Source organism: Crassostrea angulata, chromosome 8, assembly GCF_025612915.1.
Source record: "Crassostrea angulata isolate pt1a10 chromosome 8, ASM2561291v2, whole genome shotgun sequence".
Taxonomy (NCBI): Eukaryota; Metazoa; Mollusca; class Bivalvia; order Ostreida; family Ostreidae; genus Magallana; species Magallana angulata.
Window position 1 is genome coordinate 53,988,450 of NC_069118.1, and position 26,721 is coordinate 54,015,170.

Consider the following 26,721-nt stretch of genomic DNA (forward strand, 5'->3'; position numbering starts at 1 on the left):
TAAAAAAATATCCTCTCTTCCGAACAAATGTATAAACACTGAATCTAGAGATGGCCAATAACCAAACTTTTCATATAAAGTTACATAAAATAACTCACACAAAATCATTAATTTATTTATTCGTTTAATGAAAATATCATTGATAAATTACATATGACTTGATCATTTCTCTTTGTTTTTCAAATTAATCAATTTTCTAAATTAAAAGTTTCATTTTCAAAAATAAAAACACAAATCTTTCACCAAAATGTATGCACAAAGCTCATTGTACAAATAAAATCCATGTATAAGCAGTCCATTAAGTACACTTGTAAATCAAGTCTGTTTTCAGTGATTTGTTTATGTACAATAATTTGACACATGTACATGTAATATTCTGCATACAGGAATCATTTTAGTAAAGTCAATATGATAAAATAGATCTAAACACAGTTAATTTGTTGTCACATAATGGTATACACATTATAATTTTATGCACACACACACATATATATGTTGTGGTATATAAACAGAGTTTTCTGACATATTATAATAAAGATGAACACGTTATCTATATGTAATATATGTACACAGTCTGTTTACATAGTCTACACATAACAGTTTATCTACCTTCATTGATTTGATAGATAATTATACACAGTTTGTTTACATGTAATATTGTATTTTCTTCACTATACCTGTGTACTCAGCCACAAAGAGGTTGTCTCTGGTGTCCACACATAAACCCCATGGAATCTGTAAATGACAGTTGTCAATGTAGCGGAGGAACTGTCCGTCCTGATCCAGGATGTGGATACGGTGGTTGTATTGGTCTGCTGTTAGGATCCGACCCTGGCTGTCTGTTGTGATGCCGTATGGATAGAATGATTCCTCGGTAGTAGAGGGAGGACCAGTGTAGGTAAACCGGAGTTTCCCGGCCTGATTGACCACCACTACTGCACAGGCGTTATAGTCTGACACACAGATATCTAGGTTCCTGTTCTCACTGATGTCTCCACCAGATGAATAGAGAGGTTGTCCTTTGTCGTCGTACTGAATACTTTGTTTCTCTGTGGAGCCAGAGTAACACACAACTTTTGATTGTTTATCATCATCATTGTCCATGACAACCAGGAGGTCACCAGAGGAGGTACTACAGACACCGCGAGGTCTCCACCCCTGTAGTCTGATCACTGTCTTTATCTTTTTATTCTTCACTTTGTTCACAGTTCTATCATTGTAATCAGCATAAACTAGATCCCCACTCTTTGTCACTGCTATGTCCCATGGATCGTTCCCTGACTTGGTTTTGACTGACTTCACTAGTTTCCCACTGAGGTTGTAGAGTCTCATGATTTTGTCATTACCACGCATCCACATCTCCTCATCACTCAGACAGGACACACTGTATAATCGTCCATACTCGGTGTTTATCTGTGTGATGATCCGTGGTACATCAATGAGCGGTCTGTCCAGGGGAGAGGACTCAGCACCGGGAGATTCCATGGTGTAGCCATGTTCTTCTGTTTTGATAGATGACGCTGACAGAGAACCAAACTGTTGATAAAGCTGTTCTTTGTTGATCTTCTGAGGGGTAAAACTTGGTAAGGACACTGTGAGTTTAGGAGGCAATCTTCTGAATTCATCATTCGTGGATTTGTAGGCAGAGACACGGCTGACATCATTGGAGTCCAGTAACGTCTTTAGTTCAGTAATGGTCTGTGTGATTTCAGAAATAGTGTGTTTAATTTCATCTTCCTGTTTGTCTAAGACAGCCAGGTGTTTGGTGTCCATTTCCTCCACGTTAGATTTCATGTTTCTGATAATGGTGTTTATTTCTCTGTGCAAGTCTTCTCCATGTTTGTCGATTTCTGTTGTTAATTTCTGGGAGTTTTCATTCAGAGCAGATTTCTGGACTTGGTTAATGGATGCAATCTCTTGGTATTTGGGAAAAATGGATTTCTCTAGTTCTTGTAAATCTTTTTGAATTATTTCTTTCTTGCTGTCAATATTATTTACTATTTCAATAAATATATGACCACGGTGTTCTTTAGAGGAAGCACATGTTGTACAAATAGGAATGTCACATTGTTGACAGTAAAGTACACTTATGTTTGAGGGATGTTTTGGACAATTAGGAGTAGATCCTCTCTTTTCAAATGGCAGCACTTTGTGTTCTTTGGATAGATCAGAGAGATGTTCCCCCACACAGGCTTTACACAGATGTATGTGACAAATGTCACAGTACATAGGGGGGCCCGGGGTCTCACAGAGACAACACCGTAACACATCCTGGGCCCAATTACGAGAGGGATCCATGCTCAGATTCTTTGATCTATGATCTGAAAAAAAAAGATAATAAATTAAATGTCTCATCATGGGATCTAAGTGGCATGCAAGATGAATACTTTAGTTAAGGCTTAACAGTCACCCGAGTCCAATCAAATTCTGTGTAACATTCTCAGAATCGCAACAAAATAATTTCATATCCAAAACAAAGAAAAATGAACTGATAACTTTTGGCCAATATATTGTTCAAAAGCAGGATTCATTTAAGAAGTCCACAACGATTTTCAGTATATTTGATCATGTGCAAACCAACGTCAAGTAAAACTCGACAACATTGTCAGGGCAATGAAAAACAAATAATGCCAACAGGCCTTAATACCTGAGTACCATAGCTCTTAGATGGACCCGTCAGGGAGTACCATGTTTGTATTTCGAGTCTAAAGCTGAATCTGAGGCTCCTCTGACCGTTACACTTACTTTAATTCTTTGCTGCTTGCAAAAATCAATTCATTGAAAAAAAAGGGGGACCAAGAAAAATTCTCAGATTACATGTATTTATACCCTAGCTTCAGGGTCATATTTTTAAATAATAATCACAGTTTCATATGTAATGCACACAACATGCTTAAGTTTATAGCTAGAACATACAATGCACGAGAAGACAGAGTTAAAAATGTACCGGTAAACTTGTTAATGGAAAACACATGTCCAACGGCCATAGGTTACCCCACAGACTCAAATTACCGTTACTTAAAGTACATGTTCACTAAATGGCCTATTTGTCACCCAACCCCCAACTCAGGCCACATGTGCAGTGAATTTGACAATTTAAGAAGAGGACATGTAGTATTTAGTAGTGGAGTTTGACAATGGTTTTCAAGGGGTGTCAATATATAAATAGTGCCTGTTAGAGAGGGTAACAGTTGAAATTGGCACCCCGAGAATACCATTGTCAACCGACGCGAAGCGGAGGTTGACAATGGTTTTCAAGGGGTATCAATTTCAACTGTTACCCTCCCTTACAGGCACTATTTATTTTATTATCAAGATTTTAAAATATTTTCTCTTTGTATTCTAGCTGAAGGTCTGTAGCTCCTGGTCTGAAAATTCATGTATTTCGATGGACAACTTTGGAGTTGCAAATCTATGTTTGTTAAAAAGTTGTAATTTACGGCACACAAAAAAATACCCTAAGTTTTGGACGATTAACCTTATTTTTCAGACAAAGTCTGAGAAAACAATAGTACCATTAAACTCTCCAGACAATTTACTACTGATATCGTCACTTTATTTGCCTCAGACTTTCTCTTGAACACCGTAACTGACCTCAGAAAATGAAGTATATTAAATTCACCTGCAGATCGAGAGTCGCCATTACATGTAAACAAACTGCACCATTTCACTTAATGGGGCTGGTGATGGTGTTTAAAAGAAAATCAGAGGCAAATAAAGTGACAATATCTATTGTAAAATGTCCAAGGAGTTTTTTGGAATGAAATATTTGAAATAAAATTAATTAACCACAATTTTTTGTGTGTGTCATGAATTGCAACTTGTTATCATGAATGCAACTGTAGCTCCAAGGTAATTCACTGTCCATGTTAGATTCAAAACTTTGATTACTATTTCTATGCCAAGTTGAATGATAGTAAAAAAGAAAGAAAAATATGATATTTTAATTTACTTTCATCTTAATTGATTTAATAAACATTTAATTAAATTTACTTTTGACAAGTCAAACACCAGAAAAGACTCCTTCCTGAATAGTTATCTCCCTTTTAAAAGGGTGTGGCCCTTCATATCAAAAAACTTGAATCCTCTTAACCTAAATATGCTTTGTGCCATGTTTGGTTAAAATCAAGACAACCCACTGATTCTGGAGAGAAACTAGAAAACTGACCAGTCAGGAAGGGCCCCGCTATGACAATTAATATAGAGAAGTGAAAAAAACTTTGAATTCCAGCCTCTTGATATTAACAATGATGAAAAATAAATGCCCGGCATAAGATGTAAAGAACTGCAATATATATAAGGTGGTAAAAAAAAAAATGAAAATTATAAGTAACATCTGTATTTTTAAAATTTCAAGATAATTCCTGAATGTCCAAAAACTCTAAATAGTAACCTTGTATCTGCATAAAACAGGGATAACCTCATGTCTTATAAAAAACTAAATTAAATGTGTATTTAAAAAAGATTTAAACAGGTGTTTTATAAAATATGCAAGCCTTCAGTGAATGCAAATACATTGTATCACCCAGGGTTGACCTCAACTTCAAAACAAACATCAGTTGCAGACAAAGGTGTTCATTAATCTTCATATGGCAGATAGAGATAAGCCTCTAAATTTTCTGCAGCAGGCAAGATAAATAATCCCAGGGGATTAATTGTTCTGCTCTCTCATCCTTTTCTTCTAAATTTACAATAAGATTTTTTTTTCAGAAATGACAGAATGGGGTTATTATCTGATTACCTGTTAAAATTAACAGCATAAAGGCAGAAAAAAAATAAAATTAATAATTAAAAAATAAAATAGTGAAAAAGGATATCTTAATTTATATCTTGATTTTAGAATTCAATAAAATTATCATAAATCATTGTGTACGGTATTTTAACCAAAATAAAGTATGAATATTATATATTTTAAATCCATATTTTAAAGAATGTACACAATACTACACATCATTCAAAATTGACCTTAACTTCAAAACAAAGTTCATTTGCAGACACAGGCAGTGCAGTAATTAATCTCAATGTGACAGATAAAGATAAAGCTTAGGATTTTCTTCCTGTGGAAGGTTAATTAATCCCAAAGGAGCCTTCCAAGTATATAATAGTAACATTCTCAGCAGTTATCTCTCTTTGCCCATTATTATTATGCATAGTTAAGGAATCTACCCCACCACCCCAGCTCCAAACCAGAAGACATAGAGAACCAAACTTAGCATCAAAATATGTATTTCTGCCTACTGAACTACCATACCAAATTTGAACTTGATTGGGCAACCATGAAAAAAGTTATTAGAAAAAAACAGAAAATTTGTGGACGGAAGAGTGACAGACGGACAGACAGAAGGATGGACAGAGTGATTTCTATAGGGCACCCGCAAATCCTTGCGGGGCCCTTATAAAAAATGTAATATGTTTACAGACAGATGAATGCCAGAAAAAAAGTGATCAAAATAGCTCACTTGCGCTTACAGCTGAGGTGAGAAAAAAGTCTTGGAGTTGGGAGACATGAATCTATATCATAATCTTCCTACAGATGTTTCACATTAAGAATGATGAAGATAATCCTTGTGGTTTCCAGAGATTAAAAGAACTGAAAGTGCTCAAATGCCAAATGGGCATGGTCAAGATAAGAGATAAATTTCTTTTACCATTTTTAATGGACATGTTGCTTCATCAAGCTAATGTTTAATGGTCAATCAAAATCTGAATGTCAGTTGTGAAGTTTCAATTGAGAAACGAAGCTTTCAGTTCTTTGCTATGTAAACAAACCTCATGCAATATTGATGTTTATATTTGGGTTTTTGGATAGACAGTATCACATTTAAAACATAATGATGATTGATAAACAGTAGAAGTTGTTTGCTGAAGTGCATAGTTAACAAGCAGATGGACAAAGTTCTTATTCATGGTAACTGAAGTTTTCCTACATTGCGACTGATGTATTAAACAAAAAGTTACAAAGAATTGTAAGGCCTGCACCTCACTTAAAGCTCGACAGCAGACATTAACAATTTTGGTTAGATGTTAGAAATACTATAATAAAGCAATATTAATAACAAAAAAGAAACAAAACATAGCTCAAATTGTGAATATGCCCCTTTCACATAAGGTACACCACACGACGACGAAAGAAAACTAAATAGCAAAAGATCACTTGAGTGACTCAGGTGACATAAAAATGGCAAAAAAGTACAGTGTTAAAATGCAGCAATACAAATCTTTGCTATATATTGTGTAAAATTATCAGTCTGTATTACCCTTTAAGTTTAAATCACCTGTCTCTTCATTCAGTCAGTCAATGGTGATTCAATCAAGGTGTGCAACCAGAAATTATGGACCAGGCTGGCCGAATAGTATGGTAGATGACACAGACCCTGTACATGTATAATGAAGATGATATACCCGGTATCTAATAATCTAGCATAGTTCTTGTCAAAATAAACAGAAAAAGATTGAGACTTTTTAAGGAATACATAGATTTATGTAACACAAGCAATGTATTTTTCAAGGTAACACCAGATCATATGTGGTATCATTGATCATCAGTAGTTAATCATTTGTCTGCAAAATGCAGAGAGAATTGACAGAAATTGCAGCAGCAGCAGCAGCATTTTTGGAAGTTGATATTTGAACAATTCTCTTTGTGGTGGCAGAGGATTTTTTCTTTTGCTTGAAATTTTGTGAAAATTGCCCTTTTTCACATGTTCACAGGTCCAGCACCACCCAACTGCCATTAACTACCATATATATTCAGAGACATAAATAACAGAAATTGGCAATTGATCGAAATCTCGCTGTCCCTATTGTAAAGTATTCCCAGTTTAAATCAGTGTATCTTTCAATTATTCATTAATATCGAAATACATGTATAGCTAAAAGCTATTACCAAAACATCCAAAATATTATATTTTTATGAGTCTATCTCTTATAAACAAAATTAAAAGAGGAATTTAAGGAGGCAGTTGGCTACCCGTCGTCCAAGATTTCGCCGATGTTTTATAACTGGCCAATATATTTTATATATAATTATATTAATCTTATTTTTCAATTTTTTGTTTCAAAAATTTCTAAAACCTTTGCCTTTTTTTCATGAAAACAATATACCTTGGTTTAAGATCACATCTCAGTTTACTAAAAAGTAATTCTCAAAGTAAGGTCGGACCCGTAACATTTTCAACAACAAAACACGCTCATGGCGGAGTTGCCAATCTCTGTTATTCATGTCTCTGATATATTGAAGATTTGTAGGGGGGGGGGGGGGGTTAAATCACCTTCCCTTTGAGTGACATTTCAAGTTCTGAACCTGAAAGTGAAAATTTTGGCCATATTTACGCATTTTTATAATCATCCTTATCTGGTAAAACAAAGCTATCAGTACTATCATATATCAATAAAATGGACATGAGCTCTTTTACTACAGGCTGAATGCAATAAATAGTTAAGCAATTTAGTTATTCCCCTCAAATAACTAGCCTAACCTCAGGGTTCCCTCGTATTTCAATATTACAGGGTGTTTTGTGTTAAACTGTCCCCTGTCATGTACGCATTCACACCAGTATTGATGTGGACCTGTGCAATTATCCATAACGTAAATTATTTATTCATTGAAACTTAGATTTTTTAAAACATAAGATGTATTCAAACTTGTCCAATGTAGTTATCCCGTTATCCTTTATTTCTTAGATAATGAAGCAAATGTGCTACAAGGATATCTATGGGCAGCAACTAAGCCCATGGCCCGGTTAGGGGACAAGGATCATAAATAAAGCTACTCGGTAGAGTGCTAATAGATTAAGAAGATAGCAGTTATGGCATGTATACTATAGAATTCAACTGGAGATAAGTTAAATACACACATGTATAATATGAATTCTAATACAATGACGATTTCACCATTAAATAGGTACAGGTAACTCTCGATAGCTCGAAGTCCATGGGACCAAGAAAAAACTTCGAGGTTTCAAGAGTTCGAGTTTTCAAGAGTTCGGAATTTTCCGGGTTGACCGACGGGTTTTAAAATTAGTCTTACCAGATGTTATGATGAAGCCATTTATTTAGTTCTAATCTTTCGCCCGTGATTAAACAACGTTTTCTTTTCAGTAAAATAAACAGTACTGGATGTTATTAAAACTAAATACAAACAACTATTGAATAAATTCATTATAATTATGTATTTCATGCAACATATTAAGACCATATAGCTCAGTACTACTGGACTGCAAGACGATTGACATGTCATAAATGTGATAACTGAGTATCACCCATTGTTCCCATTGTACGGGTCCTTCACCAGCTGTAAGAACATGTTCAGCAATAATCATTTTATGACAATGATGCTGATAAGCTTAATTTTTACAGTTTTATAATTCTAAATTTTGACGATCATAGCTCAATATTAGCCTATCGTTTCGTCTCAATTAATTTCTCATTTTCATTGCATCTCCAAAATATCGTAAAACAGTTAATTATAAATTAGGTATCGGTATGGTCAATCATCAAACAATTATCACCTTACAGGACAAGTGTCACCTGAATAAACAACCCGTGACACGGGTCCCGCGTCGAACGCCTGGAGCCATTCAAATGGCCAAGTAGGTGTTAATTAGGTATAGCGCTTGGAGATACACAGCGACTTCGAGGTATCGAGAGTAAGCAACTATATAATATGAAGAACGGGACTGCAGTTTGACTTCGAGAGATCAAGGGTTTCGAGAGATCAAGAGTTCGAGAAATCAAGAGTAAATTTGCTTAGTTATATAGGAAAAAAAATTGGGACCCTAGACTCACTTCGAGCGATCAAGAACTTCGAGCGATCGAAGTTCGAGCCATCGAGAGTTACCTGTATAATATAGAGATCTACAAACCTCTCCAACTCAACATGGCGGCATTCCACCTCGTTCTCTTCCTGGTCTGGTCGTGCCTGTTTAAAATCACGTGACTTGTTTAAAATTCAGGTCATATAAAGCCTAGATGTCCTACATAAACACAATCTGAACTTTCCCCCTCTTTCAATTTTAACTGGGATGTCTTGGGGTGTATATTATTGCATATAGCCAATTGGATAACAATAGTACAGTACTGCAGTAGGCCTACAATATATTTCCGTTTTACACAAAAACTACGGCCAGCCGCATCTGAGCACAGGAGTCGGCGATTTTATCAATTTGTTGTAAATAAATGAGAAACAGGCAAAATCCTACCAGTGAGCTTCGCGAGCTCGCTAAGCATTTACAACAAATTGATAAAATCGCCGAGTCCTGTTATCAGAAACATAAACTGATAAATAACATAATATTAAATGTCTCTGGCCGAACTGTTCATATGCAAAATATTACTGTAATCTTTATAGAATTCAACTGGAGACAAGTTAAATACACACATGTATAATATTAATTCTAAAACATTGACGATTTCACTATTAAATTACAATAGGTACATTTATAGAGATCTACGAGTCTACAAACCTCTCCAACTCAACATGACGGCATTCCACCTCGCTCTCTTCCTGGTCTGGTCGTGCCTGTTTAAAATCACGTGACTTGTTAAAAAAATCAGGTCATATATAAAAGCCTACAACAATTGTAAGTGCATGTTTCCCCCTCTTTCAATTTAAACAAGGGATGCATTGGTACAATATTTCCGTTTTGCACAAAAACCTACGGCCAGCCACCTACAGAACTTATATTATTATAGTAAATATTGATTCGTAAGAAATATTAATTAAAATGTATACACATTTGTAAATAAATACAAGATTGTTATGCTTATGACAATGCACTCCCTGAGATTTGTTCTGCATCTGGCATCTCTCGAATCCGTCTGCTTGCAAACTTGCACCATAGAATCAGCCGGTGCGTCGATTTACCCAAATGGACCCAATATGAACCCAAATGGACCCAAATTACTACCTAAATGATCCCAAATAAAATTCCAAATGGCGACCCAAATGGAAAATTATCACAATAAAATTAATCTTATCACATATTCTGAAATAAATCACATTATCCTGATTATTAAACTGATTTTTTAATCATATCTGGGGTCTCTGTATAGACCCGATGAGCGCAATGTTCTGATTGATCGGATTAGATATATTTTTCAAAATAGATAATTTTAAATTTCCTCATACTTTCGTTTGTAATCGTTTCGTTTGTGATTTTTGCTTCATTACTAATTCCTTATTTTGTCAATATCAGTATTTTATATTAAATCAAAGTACTGAAAGTACTGTTAGACGGTGGCGTCGTTTGAAAGTGGCATATTACATGTAACAATGAGTGATGTATGATAATTATTTTTGTCGAAAACCGCGGCCAGTATCGCATACATGTACTTATACTTAACGCTTACTCGCACAACTGGTCGTGAGTTTCCTACATGGATAATTCTGTGGAAATCGTAGCTGTGATCTCACTCTACACTTTACAAATGTTGTGTCTCTTGGTCGTCATCTTTTGGGAATAACCCAAAGATTTATCACAGGAGTCTTTGTCGTATAGAAATTTGTATCTATATTTTGTATCAATATGTTTGTATCTATATCAGTTGACATTAAAACCCCGTTTGAATGGTTGCCACCACATATTGAATGAATAAATCAAATCCAAAGCGATTTCATCACAGTACGCCCAATTATTTGATTGTTTGAAGAAGGGGGAATTTTGGCTTTTTCCCTTTTGACCTTTGGGTTGACCCCGCAAAGGGGAACAACTTTTGAAAAGTGTGGATTGGACTATTGTGCTTTAAATATATTGTAGATTTCTCAAAGTAACGAGAACAAATAAAGCTTTGGTATGATAAAATACTTATTTTTACTAACTAATTGGGCATACATATAGTATGTTTATTGTCCCTTTCGGCAGCATTTTCCCTCATTTTCTTCACGGGGAAAAGTTGCAGTCTTGTGGATCATCACATTTGCTTTTTTCCTCATAGTCAGTTAATACATTTAGGTGTAAAGAAAACGGAACGGGTTTACAAGAACCTGTTTGATAAAACTGGTATTGCTTTTGGAATGCACGTCATCATGAAACATAAGAGTAAATCAATATTTTATCTTCGACTTTAGTGGATTATTTCCATTTGCTCACAACAAAAGTGAATGAAAATTTAAAAAAATATCATACCACATTCGGTCGCGGCAGTTTCATTAATCAACGTTTTAAACATTTGTTCTATTGTATTTAGCTATAGATTTATTCAAATCATTTGAATGAATTCGGGAAAGTCACATGTATATTTAATCGCTTCTCAGTACACTTTAACACGCATAAATTACTTGCTTCATAATACTTTTCTAGTAATCTTACAACAAATATTAATTAATTATACAAAATAAGTTTTTAAAAACACCAAACAAACAAAATTCAAGCTGAACACACGTTTTTCTGACCGTACAGCTGTGTTTATAAAGAAGATGGGGGATAAGATGGCGCAACTGCCCTTTTGGTTTAGTCGTAAAATACAATTTCAAATTTAGCATTTTTTCAATTAGATATATTTGATATGTTATTATACAAGTTTACAAAGTGGTAATTTCTAACTATTTTCAGTTTGAAATATTTCAAAAAGATAAGAAAAAAATAATAAATCTTTAAGTTTTGGTGGTATCGAACCCACAACCTAAAAACCCAAGTTCTATAAAGTTTCCTAATGGCTGGTGCTCTAACCACTGAGCCATTTCATTCACAACAAAGTGTGTTGTTTAAATGCTATATGAGACTATGACCACGAATTTACGGACTTGTATTATATTTCTTAAACGTTCAATTGTTGAGCTACAAAATGACATTTTTGATCTGTAGTGGGTCATCTCTCCACATTTTTGTTGACTAAAATCGGTTTAAATTCCATTAAACCACATTTAGACTGTAAAAAAAAAATATTGAGCTCAGACCCACTCTATGAAAGAAAATGCATTGAAGTTATAAAAATTACACGATTAGGAGGTTTTGACACGCATACGCCAGTTTAAATCAATATATTGCAAGTATTTGAAATATTTAAAGATTACAGCCCGATGTTACGTTCAATATACATTGTTTTTAATTTTTTTTTTTAAAAAGTATCAGATTTAATGATATTTTAATTTTGCCGTATCTAATCATTCCTCATATGGGCATTTTACACGCCTTATTCAACCCATCTTCTTTGATTTTATTCTTTGCATGTACTAGACAATAGATCTAGGGTTCGCAAATTCCGGCAATATTTTCGGAAAGCTATATTTCTGTAGCTCAGCAGAATTCTACAGTCATCTATGAAGCACATTTTTTTTGCCTTCATGTTTCATTATTCATCGCAAATATAGCATGGATGTATACGCTACGGCCGATGTAGCATTGCGTTAAGTGATGACACTTTCTAACCGGTGTGTATTTCAATTGCGAGTCACAACAAACTGGCGCATTTACATGTATATAGGCCCGCCTATTTGTAAATGCATGTTGACAAAATGATGCTAACACTTGGAAACAAATGTCGAAGAAAGTTCATAATAGAGTTGTACTCGCGAGTTAAAAATTATTTGAGAACAAACGGGGCGATGTTTACGTACATATGTAAATAATGTTATCTGATAGTGAAAAAATGCCCCCAAACCAAAGAAAAGATTCTCTAATACATTTAGCAGGGACGGCCGCATATGAAATAAAGTCACTAGTTGTACTTCGCTCATCGAATTGCGTTATTCAGTTCATTGTGAAAAAATTCGACAGAAACTGTTTAGTTAAAGCTGCTTGGTCCGATTGTATCAAAATTTTTTTCATACAAATCATTTATTTTAGAAAGTTATGGACTTTCTCCTATTTACACCAGCAGAATCAGTCTCCTTTCAAAGTTAGAAATATTCAAAGTAAATACAAATAATTTCTCTTTGGGCAAACGAAAAAACAAACCAAAATGCATCACGGGAATGTTTGGAAAAGGAAACCGCTTGGTTTCGTCTCCCGAATGATTGGGGTTATTTAACCCGCATGCTATGCATCGATTGTAAAGAAAGCAGACTTTGGAAATATTAGCGAACAAAACGTATACATGTTTATTTGTAATTTGTCTGATCATTTCGACCTTTATTTAAAGCCGATGTCAAATTCGTAATACAACCATACCCGTCTCGTCGTCAGGGGTGAAATTTTAACATGAGGCGAAATAACGCGGTACCTTTTAATGTCGTTTGTTTTATTAGCAAATTTTGTACGTATTTTTCTTCATTGAAATTTGGCATAATTGACGGGTAAAACTACTGCAATGTCAATTATTATACATATACTAAGCATAGCCATTGTTTAAAGGCGTGCTTAAAATTTGACATAAAATCGGACCAAGCAGCTCCGATTATTATTATATCTTACATTACCGTTCACAATGTACCATAAATGTATATGGAATATCGCATGTTTTTCTCACAAAAAAGCTAGCGTTTGCTGCAAATTAGAGATACACGAGCTGAACTAAAAATCTTTGAAGCATCGTCAAATGTAGTTTATAAACATTTAAAATGGCGACTCGATTTGCACGTGAATTTTACAATCCGACGTCGATTAGCGTGTTTGAGAGAAAGTCAGCAGCAAGCACTACTGAATTTAAAATCCTCTGATATTCTCAAAAATTGACTGACATTGTCTGACATCTACTGTATAACCACTGTACTCTACTGTAAATCCACTGTACACACACTGTACAGAGCTACTACCACACTGTATCCCACTGTACCCCACTGTACAGAGCCACTGTACTCCACTGGACAGCACAGTACCTACCCACTGACCAGCACTGTACCTCACTGTACACCACTGTACGGGGCACTGACCAGCACTGTACCCCACTGAACACCACTGTACAGGGTACTGACAAATACTGTACACCACTGTAACCCACTGTACCTAGTATGTTTTTATAAGTTATTATGTTTAAACAATGAATTGAATTTTTACTTTATTTGAGACCAAAATCTGGATTTTTTTATATTCTTTCCTATTGCTTACAAGAGAGAAAATGGGCTTCTATTTCTTTAAGTTCATATATAATTACATACGCGGTCAGAATTCTTTCTAGGGAAAGGGCAGGGATACTTGTTTTCTGGGGGAGCTTAGACATATTTTGGATAGTTGTACATGTACTATGTAACGAGGTCGGGTCTAATTAGTTCTGCCCTAGATTTTTTAATGAAATTTTTTACCTGAATTTCTACTGATATAATTATTATTTTAAGATTAAAAAATAAGACATTTACCACACCGTTTGTTTAGGGGGTCATCTCAAAGTTTGTTAATCTTTAACATAGGACCCTATGGGATTTCGCTTGAAATGTATCAATTTTGCACATTTTTTTAAACTTCTGCCCTAGGGATTTCTTTTTCCTTTCTACATATTAAAGTTATTGCTAACAGACATCAAATGGTCAAATAAAAAAAACCTTTTACCTCCTGGTTTGTTCCAGGGTTCTTATCAAAGTTGATTTTTGTATGCCCAATTTCCCAGATTTGTCAGATAATGGCTATTTTTTATTTGACAAAGGCGGAAAAGGTGATCTTTATAGTATTATTAAAGCCTTCAGACATATTTAAGTAATAAAAAAATATATAACATCACATATTAAGGGTCATTAATATAAAATACATGGTTACTGTCTTGAAATATATGAATTAAGCTATATTTAGGCGGGTTAAGAAAACGTGACAGAGGGTTTGGCCTGCTGAACCCTCTTCACTTTTTCGACCCGAGCCCAAATATAGCTTATACTTCGAGACAGTTATGTTTATTCCACAATATAACATTAATTTTACGCATTAAACGAGCCATTTTCAACAAATTTCGCTGAATATCTGCAGATAAAACTATCAACCATGGCGTCAAACAAGCAAAAAGATGACGTCACAATACAAATGAAACGCTGCGCGAAAGCGTGCGTACTCGTTCTGTACTCGGCCTCGTTAAATACAAGTAATTTATCATGCAAAAAATTGAAGCATAGTCAGATAGGATTTAAGGTATATCACTCCTCAATGTTGCTGTATTAAGAATTTCTTGAGATGTTTATCACGGAAATCTGTAGACAAAATATACTTCAAAAATACAAAAAAAAAGGGGGGGGGGGGGTCAGTTTTCATTCCTCTGTGTTAAGGCCCATTTAAGTTGACCTTTTTGCACCTAAAATGCGATTTCAGCTTGATTAGCATTTCTTTTTAACTAAATTAATTTGTTAAAAATCATTTTACATGATGTTCTGTTGGAGCAATTTGCACCTTCGCACGTTATAAGCCTTTAGAGCAAAGATGCGATAGTGCGAAGGTATAAGGGTGCAAAGGTGAAAGTATGAAGGCAAGGGAGCGATGCTACTGTTGCTCGTTCACCTTTGCAATTTTGCCCTTTTTGCACTCTCTCCGTCGCACCTTCGCCTTTAAATATGTGTAAAGTTCCTTATTGTTTAAAGATATATATAAGCATTGAATCATTATTTTTTGAAAGATGTGGTCTCATAACTGCAACGGTGTGTGCATACAAATGGAATAACGCGCGCTAGCGCGTTATGAAATTTTTTTTTTACCTTCTTGCCTTGTACGCAAATGCGAATTATACCTCAAAATTACTGTATTATCCCATGGGTAAATTCAACTAATGGAAGAGCCACAGTAACAGCCACAAGCGTGATCTTTGATTTTCGCTTGTGACGTTGTATTTATCAGCATTCAACGTTTGTGACGTCACAAGTAAAACTCGTGATTTAACCTTTTAGTACCCTGTCTGTGTTATGGTGCTATACCTGCAGTAGCTTTACATGCAAAATATATGTGGAATGTAAATATTTAAGAAATAAACAACGTTATTTAGTGAACATGACGTTATGAATAGCAATTGCTCTGTTGGCATATTTCATGATGCGCGCTAGCGCATCATGGTAAATATGCCAGCGGAGCAATTGCTATTCATTTAAGTATTGAATCCTTATTTTTTGAAAGATATAGTCTCATAACTGCAACGGTGTGTGCATACAAATTGAATAACGCGCGTTATGAAAATTTGTATGCACACACCGCTGCATCTTTCAAAAAATAATGATTTAATGCTTATATTTACATTTTTTAAAACTTCTTTTCTTGTCTGCATATGTGATTTTTACGTCAACATTTCTGTTTTATCCTAAGGGTAAGTTCAAATTAATGGAAGAGCCACTGTAACAGCCACAAGCGTGAACTTTGATTCTCGCATGTGACGTTGTATTTATCAGCGTTCAACGTTTGTGACGTCATAATAAAACTAGTCATTCTAACCTTCGAGTACCCTGTGTGTGTTACGGTCTTTTAACTGCAGTAGCTTTTCATACACTTTACATGCAAAAAATATTTGGAATGTAAATATACAATTATACACATGATGTATCATATAATGGTTTTAATCTATACGTCATGGAAAAGTATATGACGTCACACCTTTATGACGTCATAGTATACCGACAGAGCAATTGCGATTATAGAAAAATATTTGCAGATTCTCCGTATGGACTAACAGTGGGAAAGCGCAATGGATATGCAAATATTTAGCTATATCAAGAGGTCCATGGGCCACAAACAATTCCTTGGAACATTCTATTTTACAACATTTATGCTATTTCTATTGTGAACTTTGAACCTCTTTCTTGAACCCCAGTATTAGTCCGGGGTTGATGTTACATGTAACTTTAGAATCTACACTTTAGGATCCTTGCATAGTAATCTCACAAACTGTAACATTGTAGTTCTCGAGAAGAAGATTTCAAAACATGTTTTCTATATATTTCTTTGTTAAACATTGAACTCCGCCTGGGGCTCCAGTTTTGGTTTGGGTGTAACGGTTTTTATAATTTAGAATCTTCACTATATATCCAAGCTTTTGTGTAAATATTGGCTTTTTTGGTGCAGAGGATCTTGAGAAGAAGATTTTAAAATGTTTTTTTCTACATATTTCTGTTAAACTTTGAACTCCCCCTCGGGCCCCAGTTTTGGTCTGTGGGTCACAAATTTTCAATTTATAATCTTCATATATAAACAAACTTTTGTGTAAATATTGGCAATTCTGGTGCAGTGGTTTTTAAGAAGAGGATTTTAGAAGATGTTTTCTACATATTTCTATGTTAAAATAAGAACCCCGCATGGGATCCCAGTTTTACTTTTGGGGCCACGATTTTTACAATTTAGAATTTTCACTATATATACAAGATTTTGTTTAAATATTGGCTTTTCTGGTGCATTTTGAAAGACACACACCCTATACTCACTGTTTTTGTATAATTATCTCCCTTTTAAAAAGGGTTTAATCTTTTATATTAATAGTTTAGAATTCCCTTCCCATAAGAATGCTTTGTACCAAGTTTGGTTAAATTTGACCCAGTGGTTTTAAAGAAGTTAAAAAATGGGGGAAAAGTTACAGACGGATTTTGAGAAAATACCTCCAACAATTTACAATCTTAACATTTTTTTCGTAAAATGAAATCCAAATGTGTCTGTGTTTAAACCATGGTATTGAACTGAGGTAAGCAGACTGGTAAGTATCAGAAGTCTGGAAGTGCACACACATTATGGCGGGCATTATATTTTATATGGAGTACATAATAATTAGGCTTAGCCAGTGCAAGATATATCAGATAACCTTGTAGAATATTAATGAACTTTCAAAGTACTAAGCACAATGGCCACCATACTGTCTAGCGCATATGTACCAAAAACATCTGAGAGCAAACAGCAAACCTTGGGCGAGTACAATACCTGTCTGAAATTACATGTATGCGTAATCGATTAAGAGAAGGAAAAAGACGAAAGTGAAAGTGCGAAGGTGAGAATGCGAAAGATGTAAGAGCAATAGTAGTCTCTAGTAGCAATCGCCTTCGCATCTTCGCACCTCGCTGCTCCTGCACCCCCCCCCCCCCCCACCCACGCTCTCTCTCCCTCTCTTTCTCTGTACACACATGCTGTATAAAAATGTTCTACTTCAATAAACCTTTACATCTGTTTCTATATGATTCATGTGTAAAACACAACTCTCCCTCTCTCTAGCAAGCAATGTGTCAGTTTGAGTTTACATAAACAAGTACATTATTTCTGAAGAAGCATATAAATCTAAAAAGGCCTTTTCCGTCCTGTTTCTAGCTAACATCACTCGGTATATTCCATCCCTTAATAAGTTTTTGACGACTTCCTGGTTTCAAGTACTTTTGAATTTGGACCTTACCGGAAATTGTTATTACTTTCCATCGCCAACTCTACTTAATGGTAATAAAATCTTAATTTAAAACTGAGCATCTCTTGTATCAATGCATTGATACTTGGTCACAGCAATAGTACATGTATCTAAAACAATTGCCGAGAGCAAACAGCAAACCTTGGGCGAGTACAATACCTGCATGAAATTACATGTATGCGTAATCGATTAAGAGAAGGAAAAAGACGAAGGTGAAAGTGCGAAGGTGAGAATGCGAAAGATGTAAGAGCAATAGTAGTATCTAGAAGCAATCGCCTTCGCGACTTCGCTGCTTCCGCACCCCCCCCCTCCCCACACACACACACACACACACACACACACACACACACACACACACACACACACACACACACACACTCTCCCCCTCTCTTTCTCTTTCCACACATCCTTAGTGTATAAAAATGTTCTACTTCAATAAACCTTTACATCTGTTTCTATATGATTCATGTGTAAAACACAACTCTCCCTCTCTCTAGCAAGCAATGTGTCAGTTTGAGTTGACATAAACAAGGTACATTATTTCTGATGATGAATATAAATTTAAAAAGGCCTTTTCCGTCCTGTTTCTAGCTAACTTCACTCAGTATATTCCATCCCTTAATAAGTTTTTGACGACTTCCTGGTTTCAAGTACTTCTGAATTTAAACCTTACCGGAAATTCTTATTGCTTTCCATCGCCAACTCTACTTGGTGGTAATAAAATCTTAATTTATATGCAATTCTTTCGTGTTAAGAAAAAACTCAGCATCAATTGTATCAATGCATTGATACTTGGTCACAACAATAGTACATGTATTTAAAACAATTACACTGTAGATAGTATGTGAATTTTTTTTAGCAGAGTATATATGATTAAAATTATTTAACATTAAAGGATTAAAGGAGGGCGTGGTTTGAACAAATAATGATTGAACATTTTTTCCATTACAATAGTTAGTATCATTATGTCAATTCGTGCTGAGATAATTTAATTCTGGATGTTACACACTTTCTGGTTGGCTGAAAAAAAACAATTCATAACGTATAAAAAATATTGCCTCTGTCATAGTAGGACTAAAGTCAAAAATGTATTAATAGGCCTGACATACTTTCGCTCCTTCACATTCGCACCTTCGCACTCTAGAATCTTCGGCCTAAGGCAAAAGTAAAATGGTGTGATAGGCCCAACCAGACCACCATAAATTCATGTCAAATATCATACATGTTATCATATCATTTCTTTTTAGTACAATGCACATGGCACCAGATATAATAAAATTAAACAAGTTTTCATTGTAGTTTTATATAAATATATAGATATACACTGTTTGATCTCCACATATATCACAGTTATCAGTTATAGCTAGCGGGTCCTTCATAAGTTCCTAACTAGTTCAGTATTCTGTGGGGACTTCACCACAAGTTTATTACTAGTTCAGTATTCTGTGGAGACTTCACCACATTCTCTCCAGTGGATAAGACGCCGCATAGCCACCATGTTTAAACACTGCCTGGGATATGTGTTCATAATTCTCAGAGTTGTTTTCTACTGGTCCTGCAAAGCAAAGAGCAAAAACAATAGAGAATTGTATTACACTTTTATCTAGTAAAAATAAAAATAAAAATAAAGATAAAAATCAATCTTCTTTTGAATTGTTTTATTAATTTTTTTTAAAATACATAATAATGTGAAAGAAAAAGTTAGCAAGCTCACATACTTTATGCTCCCCTATTATTTGACAACGATACACATAATGAATGGCAAAGTATGCATTAAATGCACAAAATAATTTGATAAAAGGCAAAACTCTCAAAAAACTCCTGCAAATATGCACATTTATTCCATCGTCTTTAACAACTACAATAACAACTAAAAACATAGGTAATCACAAATTACAAAGCTCACCAAGACAAGGCACCACCTTTATGAGGCATCACCTTTATGAGGCCACTTTTATCATATTGTATGAAAATCATTATTAATAATCTTGGATATTCATGGATACTGTTATAACACATTGTTATATTCAGTAGTATATTCTCACTATATAACTCTATATAGACGAATAGTCAATAATTGTAATATTAGCTCGTCCGAAAAATATTGACCGGTCAATATTTTTTTGATATTGACCGGCTAAGAATAATATCTCGAGAACATTCCCTCTATTTCAAATAATCGCCTCTGATTTGTTGATTCGTAAACGATGACGTAAATAACTCTTCGCGACTCCAAAAAAGGGGACGTCATAATAGACAGTCAGTCAAGGCAAGTAAACAACGGACGCGCAATGCAACGGTTTGCTATGATAACAGATATAAGGATTTGCAAATTACTGTGAAGTAAAATAAGGTATAACATCTGTATATTAATTCTTTCGGTCGGCGGAAAATCACCAGTGACCGTTTGATGCTGAGGATATTTTGGAGATGAACTTTGCACAAAATTGAATTCGTGAATTCTTTGTTGAGCCGAGAAAATTATGGCGATCTGTTTTCAATTACTTTCTTAATTTTGCTTTGTTTCTTCATATAACAAAACAAATGTTGACTGTGTTTTCGTGCAACATTGATTATATAAGCCCCCTTGGGACGAAAATATTGCCCTCCGCTTCGCGTCGGGCAATATTTCGTCCCTCGGGGGCTAATATAATCAATGTTGCCCTCAATCCCAGTCAATATTTGTATAATGATATTGTATTGTATGATATTGTACCATATTTGATACATGATATGTTATTGTATATTTGCGAATTACTGTGAAGTAAAATCTGGTAGAACATCTGTACGGTAATTCTTACGGTCGGCGGAATATCACCAAAGACCGTTTGATGCTGAGGATAGCTAGTTTGGAAATGAACTTTTGAATTGAATTCTTGAATTCTTTGTTGAGCTGAGAAATTTACGGCGATCTGTTTTCAATTAATTTCTTAAATTTTGGTTTGTTTCTTCATATAACAAAACAAATGTTGACTGTGTTTTCGGGCAAAATTGATTATATTAGCCCCCTTGGGACGAAAATATTGCCCTCCGCTTCGCGTCGGGCAATATTTCGTCCCTCGGGGGCTAATATAATCAATGTTGCCCGAAAACCCAGTCAATATTTGTATAATATTGTTTATCATATTCTAAAAAATAGTATGGTAATCATATGTTCATTTTATAAGGTATTATAAGATTCAATGTTTATCAATACACTAATAAAAATAATAGAATTTCATCCTATGATACTTACAATATATATCATATAATACAATATAGTACTTAATAAATAATGTTGCAATATAATATTGTAACATCCAATATGACATTGTATCATGTTATACATTATTGTATTTGATAACATAATACAATATCATAGTATATAAAAAATGAAACAATATACTATTATATGATTCATACAATATCATATTACATATTCCATTACAAAATTGTAACATTGATATTATGTTATATAAAAGGGATTGTTATATTCAGTAGTATATTCTCACTATATAACCCTATATAGACGAATAGTCAATAATTGTAATATTAGCTCGTCCGAAAAATATTGACCGGTCAATATTTTTTTGATATTGACCGGGTAGGAATAATGTATAGAGAACATTCCCTCTATTTTTAATAATCGCCTCTGATTAGTTGATTCGTAAACGATGACGTAAATAACTCTTCGCGACTCCAAAACAAGGTGACGTCATAATAGACAGTCAAGGCAAGTTAACAACGGACGCGCAATGCGACGGTTTGCTATCATAACGGATATAAGGATTTGCAAATTACTGTGAAGTAAAATAAGGTATAACATCTGTATATTAATTCTTTCGGTCGGCGGAAAATCACCAGTGACCGTTTGATGCTGAGGATATTTTGGAGATGAACTTTGCACAAAATTGAATTCGTGAATTCTTTGTTGAGCCGAGAAAATTATGGCGATCTGTTTTCAATTACTTTCTTAATTTTGCTTTGTTTCTTCATATAACAAAACAAATGTTGACTGTGTTTTCGTGCAACATTGATTATATAAGCCCCCTTGGGACGAAAATATTGCCCTCCGCTTCGCGTCGGGCAATATTTCGTCCCTCGGGGGCTAATATAATCAATGTTGCCCTCAATCCCAGTCAATATTTGTATAATGATATTGTATTGTATGATATTGTACCATATTTGATACATGATATGTTATTGTATCATATAATACAATATAATTTGAAACAAAATGGTAACAAGTCATATGAGAAAATAAAATGTGATATAGTAATATATTATATAAAACAATATCATAATCTTATGATAAATAGAGGATATCTGTATTGTGTGATTTTATATTTGCTTTATCCAACGAGTTGAAATGGTGTATATATTCGCGAGGCTTGCCGAGCGAATATAACCATTTCAACGAGTTGGATAAAGCAAATATAAAATCACACAATTATAGATGTTCTATTTATCTCATACAATTTGATTTATATTATGAAGCTTTCGAGACAGTTCCTTATATGACCCGAGACTATTGATTTTTTTTCAAAGATTAAAAACGATGATGCAACGTTGTGTTATGCAGTTAGTGTGACCTTGCGCAATACAATATAGTGCGTCATTTCTGAGATAAATCTAACTGTTTTAATGTAAAGTTTCTCTGAAATATACCTTAAAATAATTTTTTAGCTCTAAATAATTTTTCTTAGAGCTCATTCACATGATTAAATGAAAATACTGATCAGAAGACTTGAATAATCAAGTTTGTTGACATAATACTGGTGATTACTGGTGGTGGAATAAAAGTCTTATGAAACATTATTTTGGTAAGTTCTTGTTTGTAAACACAACCAGAGCGTTCTGTTTTCATCGCATCGTCAGGATGAACTTCTTGATAGTTAACGTAATTTGCAGTTTTATAAAAATCACAAAGCAAATTGAAAGTTGGGAGGGGGCTATCTTATCAAAAATCTTGACAAACAAGAAAAAAGGGTCTTGTGGTTATGGTTACGTATATCTTTGCAAAAAAAGTGGGGGGGGGGGGGGGTAGGGGCTAACCCCCCCTCCCAATTAACCCCCCCCCCCCCCGGTTCCGACGCCTATGCTACGCAGTTATCTGATTTCCCTCATATTTGTAATTTAAATCTTTGACAAAATCCATTTTTAAATCAATTTTTGTAGTAGATATAGTTATGTTGAAAGCAATAGCAAATCTTCGAAAATAGGTCACTGAGGCGTTGAAGCGAGGGGTTGTGTCAAAAATAGTTCGGACCGGAAGTATTTGTTAAAGCATCACCCGTTTGATATAGCAAAGGTTTGTCACACGGGTAATATACGCCAAACGTATGAGATGAAATATATATGCTACAACATCGTATAGAACGATGAGACGTGTTATAATAATAAATTATTTAAACCAACATCATATCGATCATACAGTATCATATCTTACAATATTATATATATCATATGATATCATATGATATCATATCATATGATGCAATATAACATATCGGAATATCATATGGAACAATATCAAGAGATAAAATAATCCATGATACAATATCATATTTTACAATATCAAAATATATAATACTATGCATTATACGTACAAAAAATAAATAATATCATATCTTATCATACAACTTTGTACAATAAATAAATGAAATGATAATATATAAAAAGTGCCTGTTTAAGATGGTAACTGTTTAAATTGACACCCCGGCCGAGAAAACCATTGTCAACCGACGCGAAGTTTAACATGACCATAACCATCATAGTAATTTTTTGGTGAAGAGTGTCATCATATCATAGAACGTAGACTTTTTCAAATTGAAAAAAAAACATGTTTTTATTAAAAACCTCTAATTTTGCTAATTTTAACGAGTGGTTAAACTCTGATTCTCAAAAGTTAACTACTGAGTAAATTGTTTAACCAGTGTTTCACTTTTGGCAAAAGTTAACCATTCTGCGGAGCTGGATTAAGTCTTTTGACCAGTGATTAGAAATAGATTCTCGCTTATTGTTGATGTCAGTTTTGGAGGACTACACAAGAATAACTGAGTAAATAGATATTTTTGTCATGATTCCGACACAACAAATACAATTAATGAATGAGACATATTTTTGAATTTTAATTATAATATAAATTACAACATTTTTGCATGCATATACAAATACAGTGAAGCTTCAGATATCCGGACGCCAGTTATCCGTACGACTACGTTTAGTGTTTACACACTATTTAATTTGGGAACAGATTTTTAATCTGTTATTTTGTCTCAATTCACATCCAGATAAGGGCAGTTCATTTTTTACTAAAAAAAAAAATCTATACTATGTTATTTATAAACTTTGCTTCATTTAACTGGATGGTAAAATCTAATGATACTCCGCTTAATACAATAGACAGATTATGCCTGTCAGTTGAGTATCACACCTTTTTCATCTGCTAGATCCCCTTGAGAGCTCGTATAAACACTCTTGACTTCCTAAATCACTTTTGATTAAGACACGCCTCACACTGCACTTGGCATGGATAACTTTACACTGTGCGCCTGTCAAGTGCAATCACTTTTTAAACACCCCTCTACTTCAAAGGAAGAGTGTGCTTCATAAATCAGGAAATTTTTGCAAAGCTTTGTGTTATTTATATTCAGAAAAGTAATTCTAAATAAGTGTCTCGCAAATTTCTTGTTAGATTAAATTGTCGTGTCTAGATATAGAGTTTTAAAAAGATAACGTAAATAGGCTCATTTCACACTTAGACACAACATATTTAACTACACTTTGCTATTATTAGTTTGGTAATATTTCCTGACTAAATAAAAATATAAAGCAGGACTTCGTGTATTAAAACAGGTGAATTTCAAAGGACAACTCTAATTTCTTGCTGTTTAGCATAAACGGCAAAGAAAACAGCATCAAAACCCATTATAAACGAATAAATTATCATTCATGACTACAGTAGACACATTTCAGATATCTTGGAGGATCATCTATCCGGACGGCTGGATTTGGGAACAAAAGCGCTCTGATAACTGAGGCTCCACTGTATATTGCATCTGAAAAACAACGGAATTCAAAATACACATTATATCTGAACTCTATCATATAGATACATGTTAATTATTTACTTACTTGATCGTGCAAATTAAATATCCTTATTTGTGTCTATCATATCAATGCAATTACATGTTTACTAAATGATACTAGTAATTTATAAAACAGTGCAGTTTTATACTATTTTTAAGCTTTTTAAGGGAATGATAGATTCTCCCAAAAAATTAAAATAAAAATTTGAAGAAAAGGTGAAAGAGGGACAGAAATATTTTAATGTTACATACTATAACTTCCAAACTTATACAATGTGCAGAGTGCAGCAATTATTGCTTTTCTAATGATAATGACCCATGTGATCCCTAGCTACATGGACAGATAATGAATCCTTGTACATGTACTATTAAATCAACCTTAATAAATTTAATTTTCTTTATTTACCGCCGGAAAAAGCAGGGGGTCATCATTTCTGCGTCGGGTTCAAGCTAGAGGTAAATTCATGTATATTGTGTATGTTTCCTTATTTGTTTGTGAATAAGTATTTTAGTAATTAAAAGTAGGCTTTTAGCGAGTCCAATAGACAATTTTAGAAACTGATTTACCTTTCCCTCTCCGAATCTTCACTTGATGATTTGTTGGCAAATTTAGCAATCTTCAGAGTCTTCCTGAGAATTGGTATATACACTTCATGAAATTCTTCTGATTTCTTTTACATTGAATCGATAAATTATAGCAATGGCCCGATGCAAAGTACAAAAGAGGATCCGCCCCGTTTTACTCACAGCTAACGGCTAACAATTGCGTTAATCGTAAAATAACTCACACTTATAGAGAAAATATAAGTGCCAAATAAAAAAAATTCAGCTAGGTACAATGTCTAAAATAATCAAAACAAAAATAAATTTTCTCATAATTTACCTGTATTAGAGCGCAAAACATTGCGTCCATCACATGTATTTTTTATGAAATTGTAAAGACGGATATAAAGTCAGCTTGTTCAGTGATAAATTAAGTGCTGTCTGTTCAAATAGTTATCAGTTTATTTTTCAGACATAACCGACAGACGGACAAAGTAAGAACATTAAGGAATGCTGACCACTGGTTAAACAATAGTAACACGTGGTTAGATAGCCACCGGCTAAATTCACTTTGAGCAACACAACTTTGACCACTGGGTATTAAACCAGTGAATGACATTGACTAATGGTTAAATTAACCATTGATTATAGTTACCAGAGTTTTGAGCAACCCAGTCCTGGTTTACCGGCAGCGAAGATCGTTATATACTTTCACAAAAATAATTGTTAACGGGGTGATGTTTTATCAGTATTCGGGTTTTTTTTTTGCACTTTTACAACTATTTTAATGTAGTTTAGGAATTATATTTGCGGAATTGTCATGCTATAATATTTGCGAAATAGTTAAAATATTTCTGTGTATGTTGCTACGAATATGTATCTAACAATCATAGAC

At 34.2% G+C, this 26,721-nt stretch overlaps 2 protein-coding genes across 5 annotated transcripts in view; both read right to left on the minus strand.

Moving 5' to 3' along the window:
• The window catches only part of LOC128159449 (protein MON2 homolog), a 556,747-nt gene that overhangs the window by 209,766 nt on the left and 320,260 nt on the right, over window positions 1-26,721 (minus strand). The window lies entirely within an intron of this gene.
• Window positions 104-9,520, minus strand: LOC128159461 (tripartite motif-containing protein 2-like). Of its 4 annotated transcripts, none has more exons than XM_052822575.1 (4): window positions 9,465-9,520; window positions 8,865-8,920; window positions 6,276-6,374; window positions 104-2,321 (listed from the first exon to the last, which is right to left on the minus strand). In XM_052822575.1, exon 4 carries the CDS (start codon window positions 2,296-2,298, stop codon window positions 646-648), a length of 1,653 nt encoding a protein of 550 aa, XP_052678535.1. In that variant the 5' UTR covers window positions 2,299-2,321; window positions 6,276-6,374; window positions 8,865-8,920; window positions 9,465-9,520; the 3' UTR covers window positions 104-645. The 4 variants fall into 4 exon arrangements, with proteins under 4 accessions (XP_052678535.1, XP_052678533.1, XP_052678534.1 ...); XM_052822573.1 differs by having other exon boundaries at window positions 6,258-6,374; XM_052822574.1 differs by lacking the exon at window positions 8,865-8,920 and having other exon boundaries at window positions 6,258-6,374.

Coding starts and splice junctions, on each gene's coding strand:
- LOC128159461 (XM_052822574.1), bottom strand. CDS start 2,298: ATGGATCCCTCTCGTAATTGGGCCCAGGATGTGTTACGGTGTTGTCTC.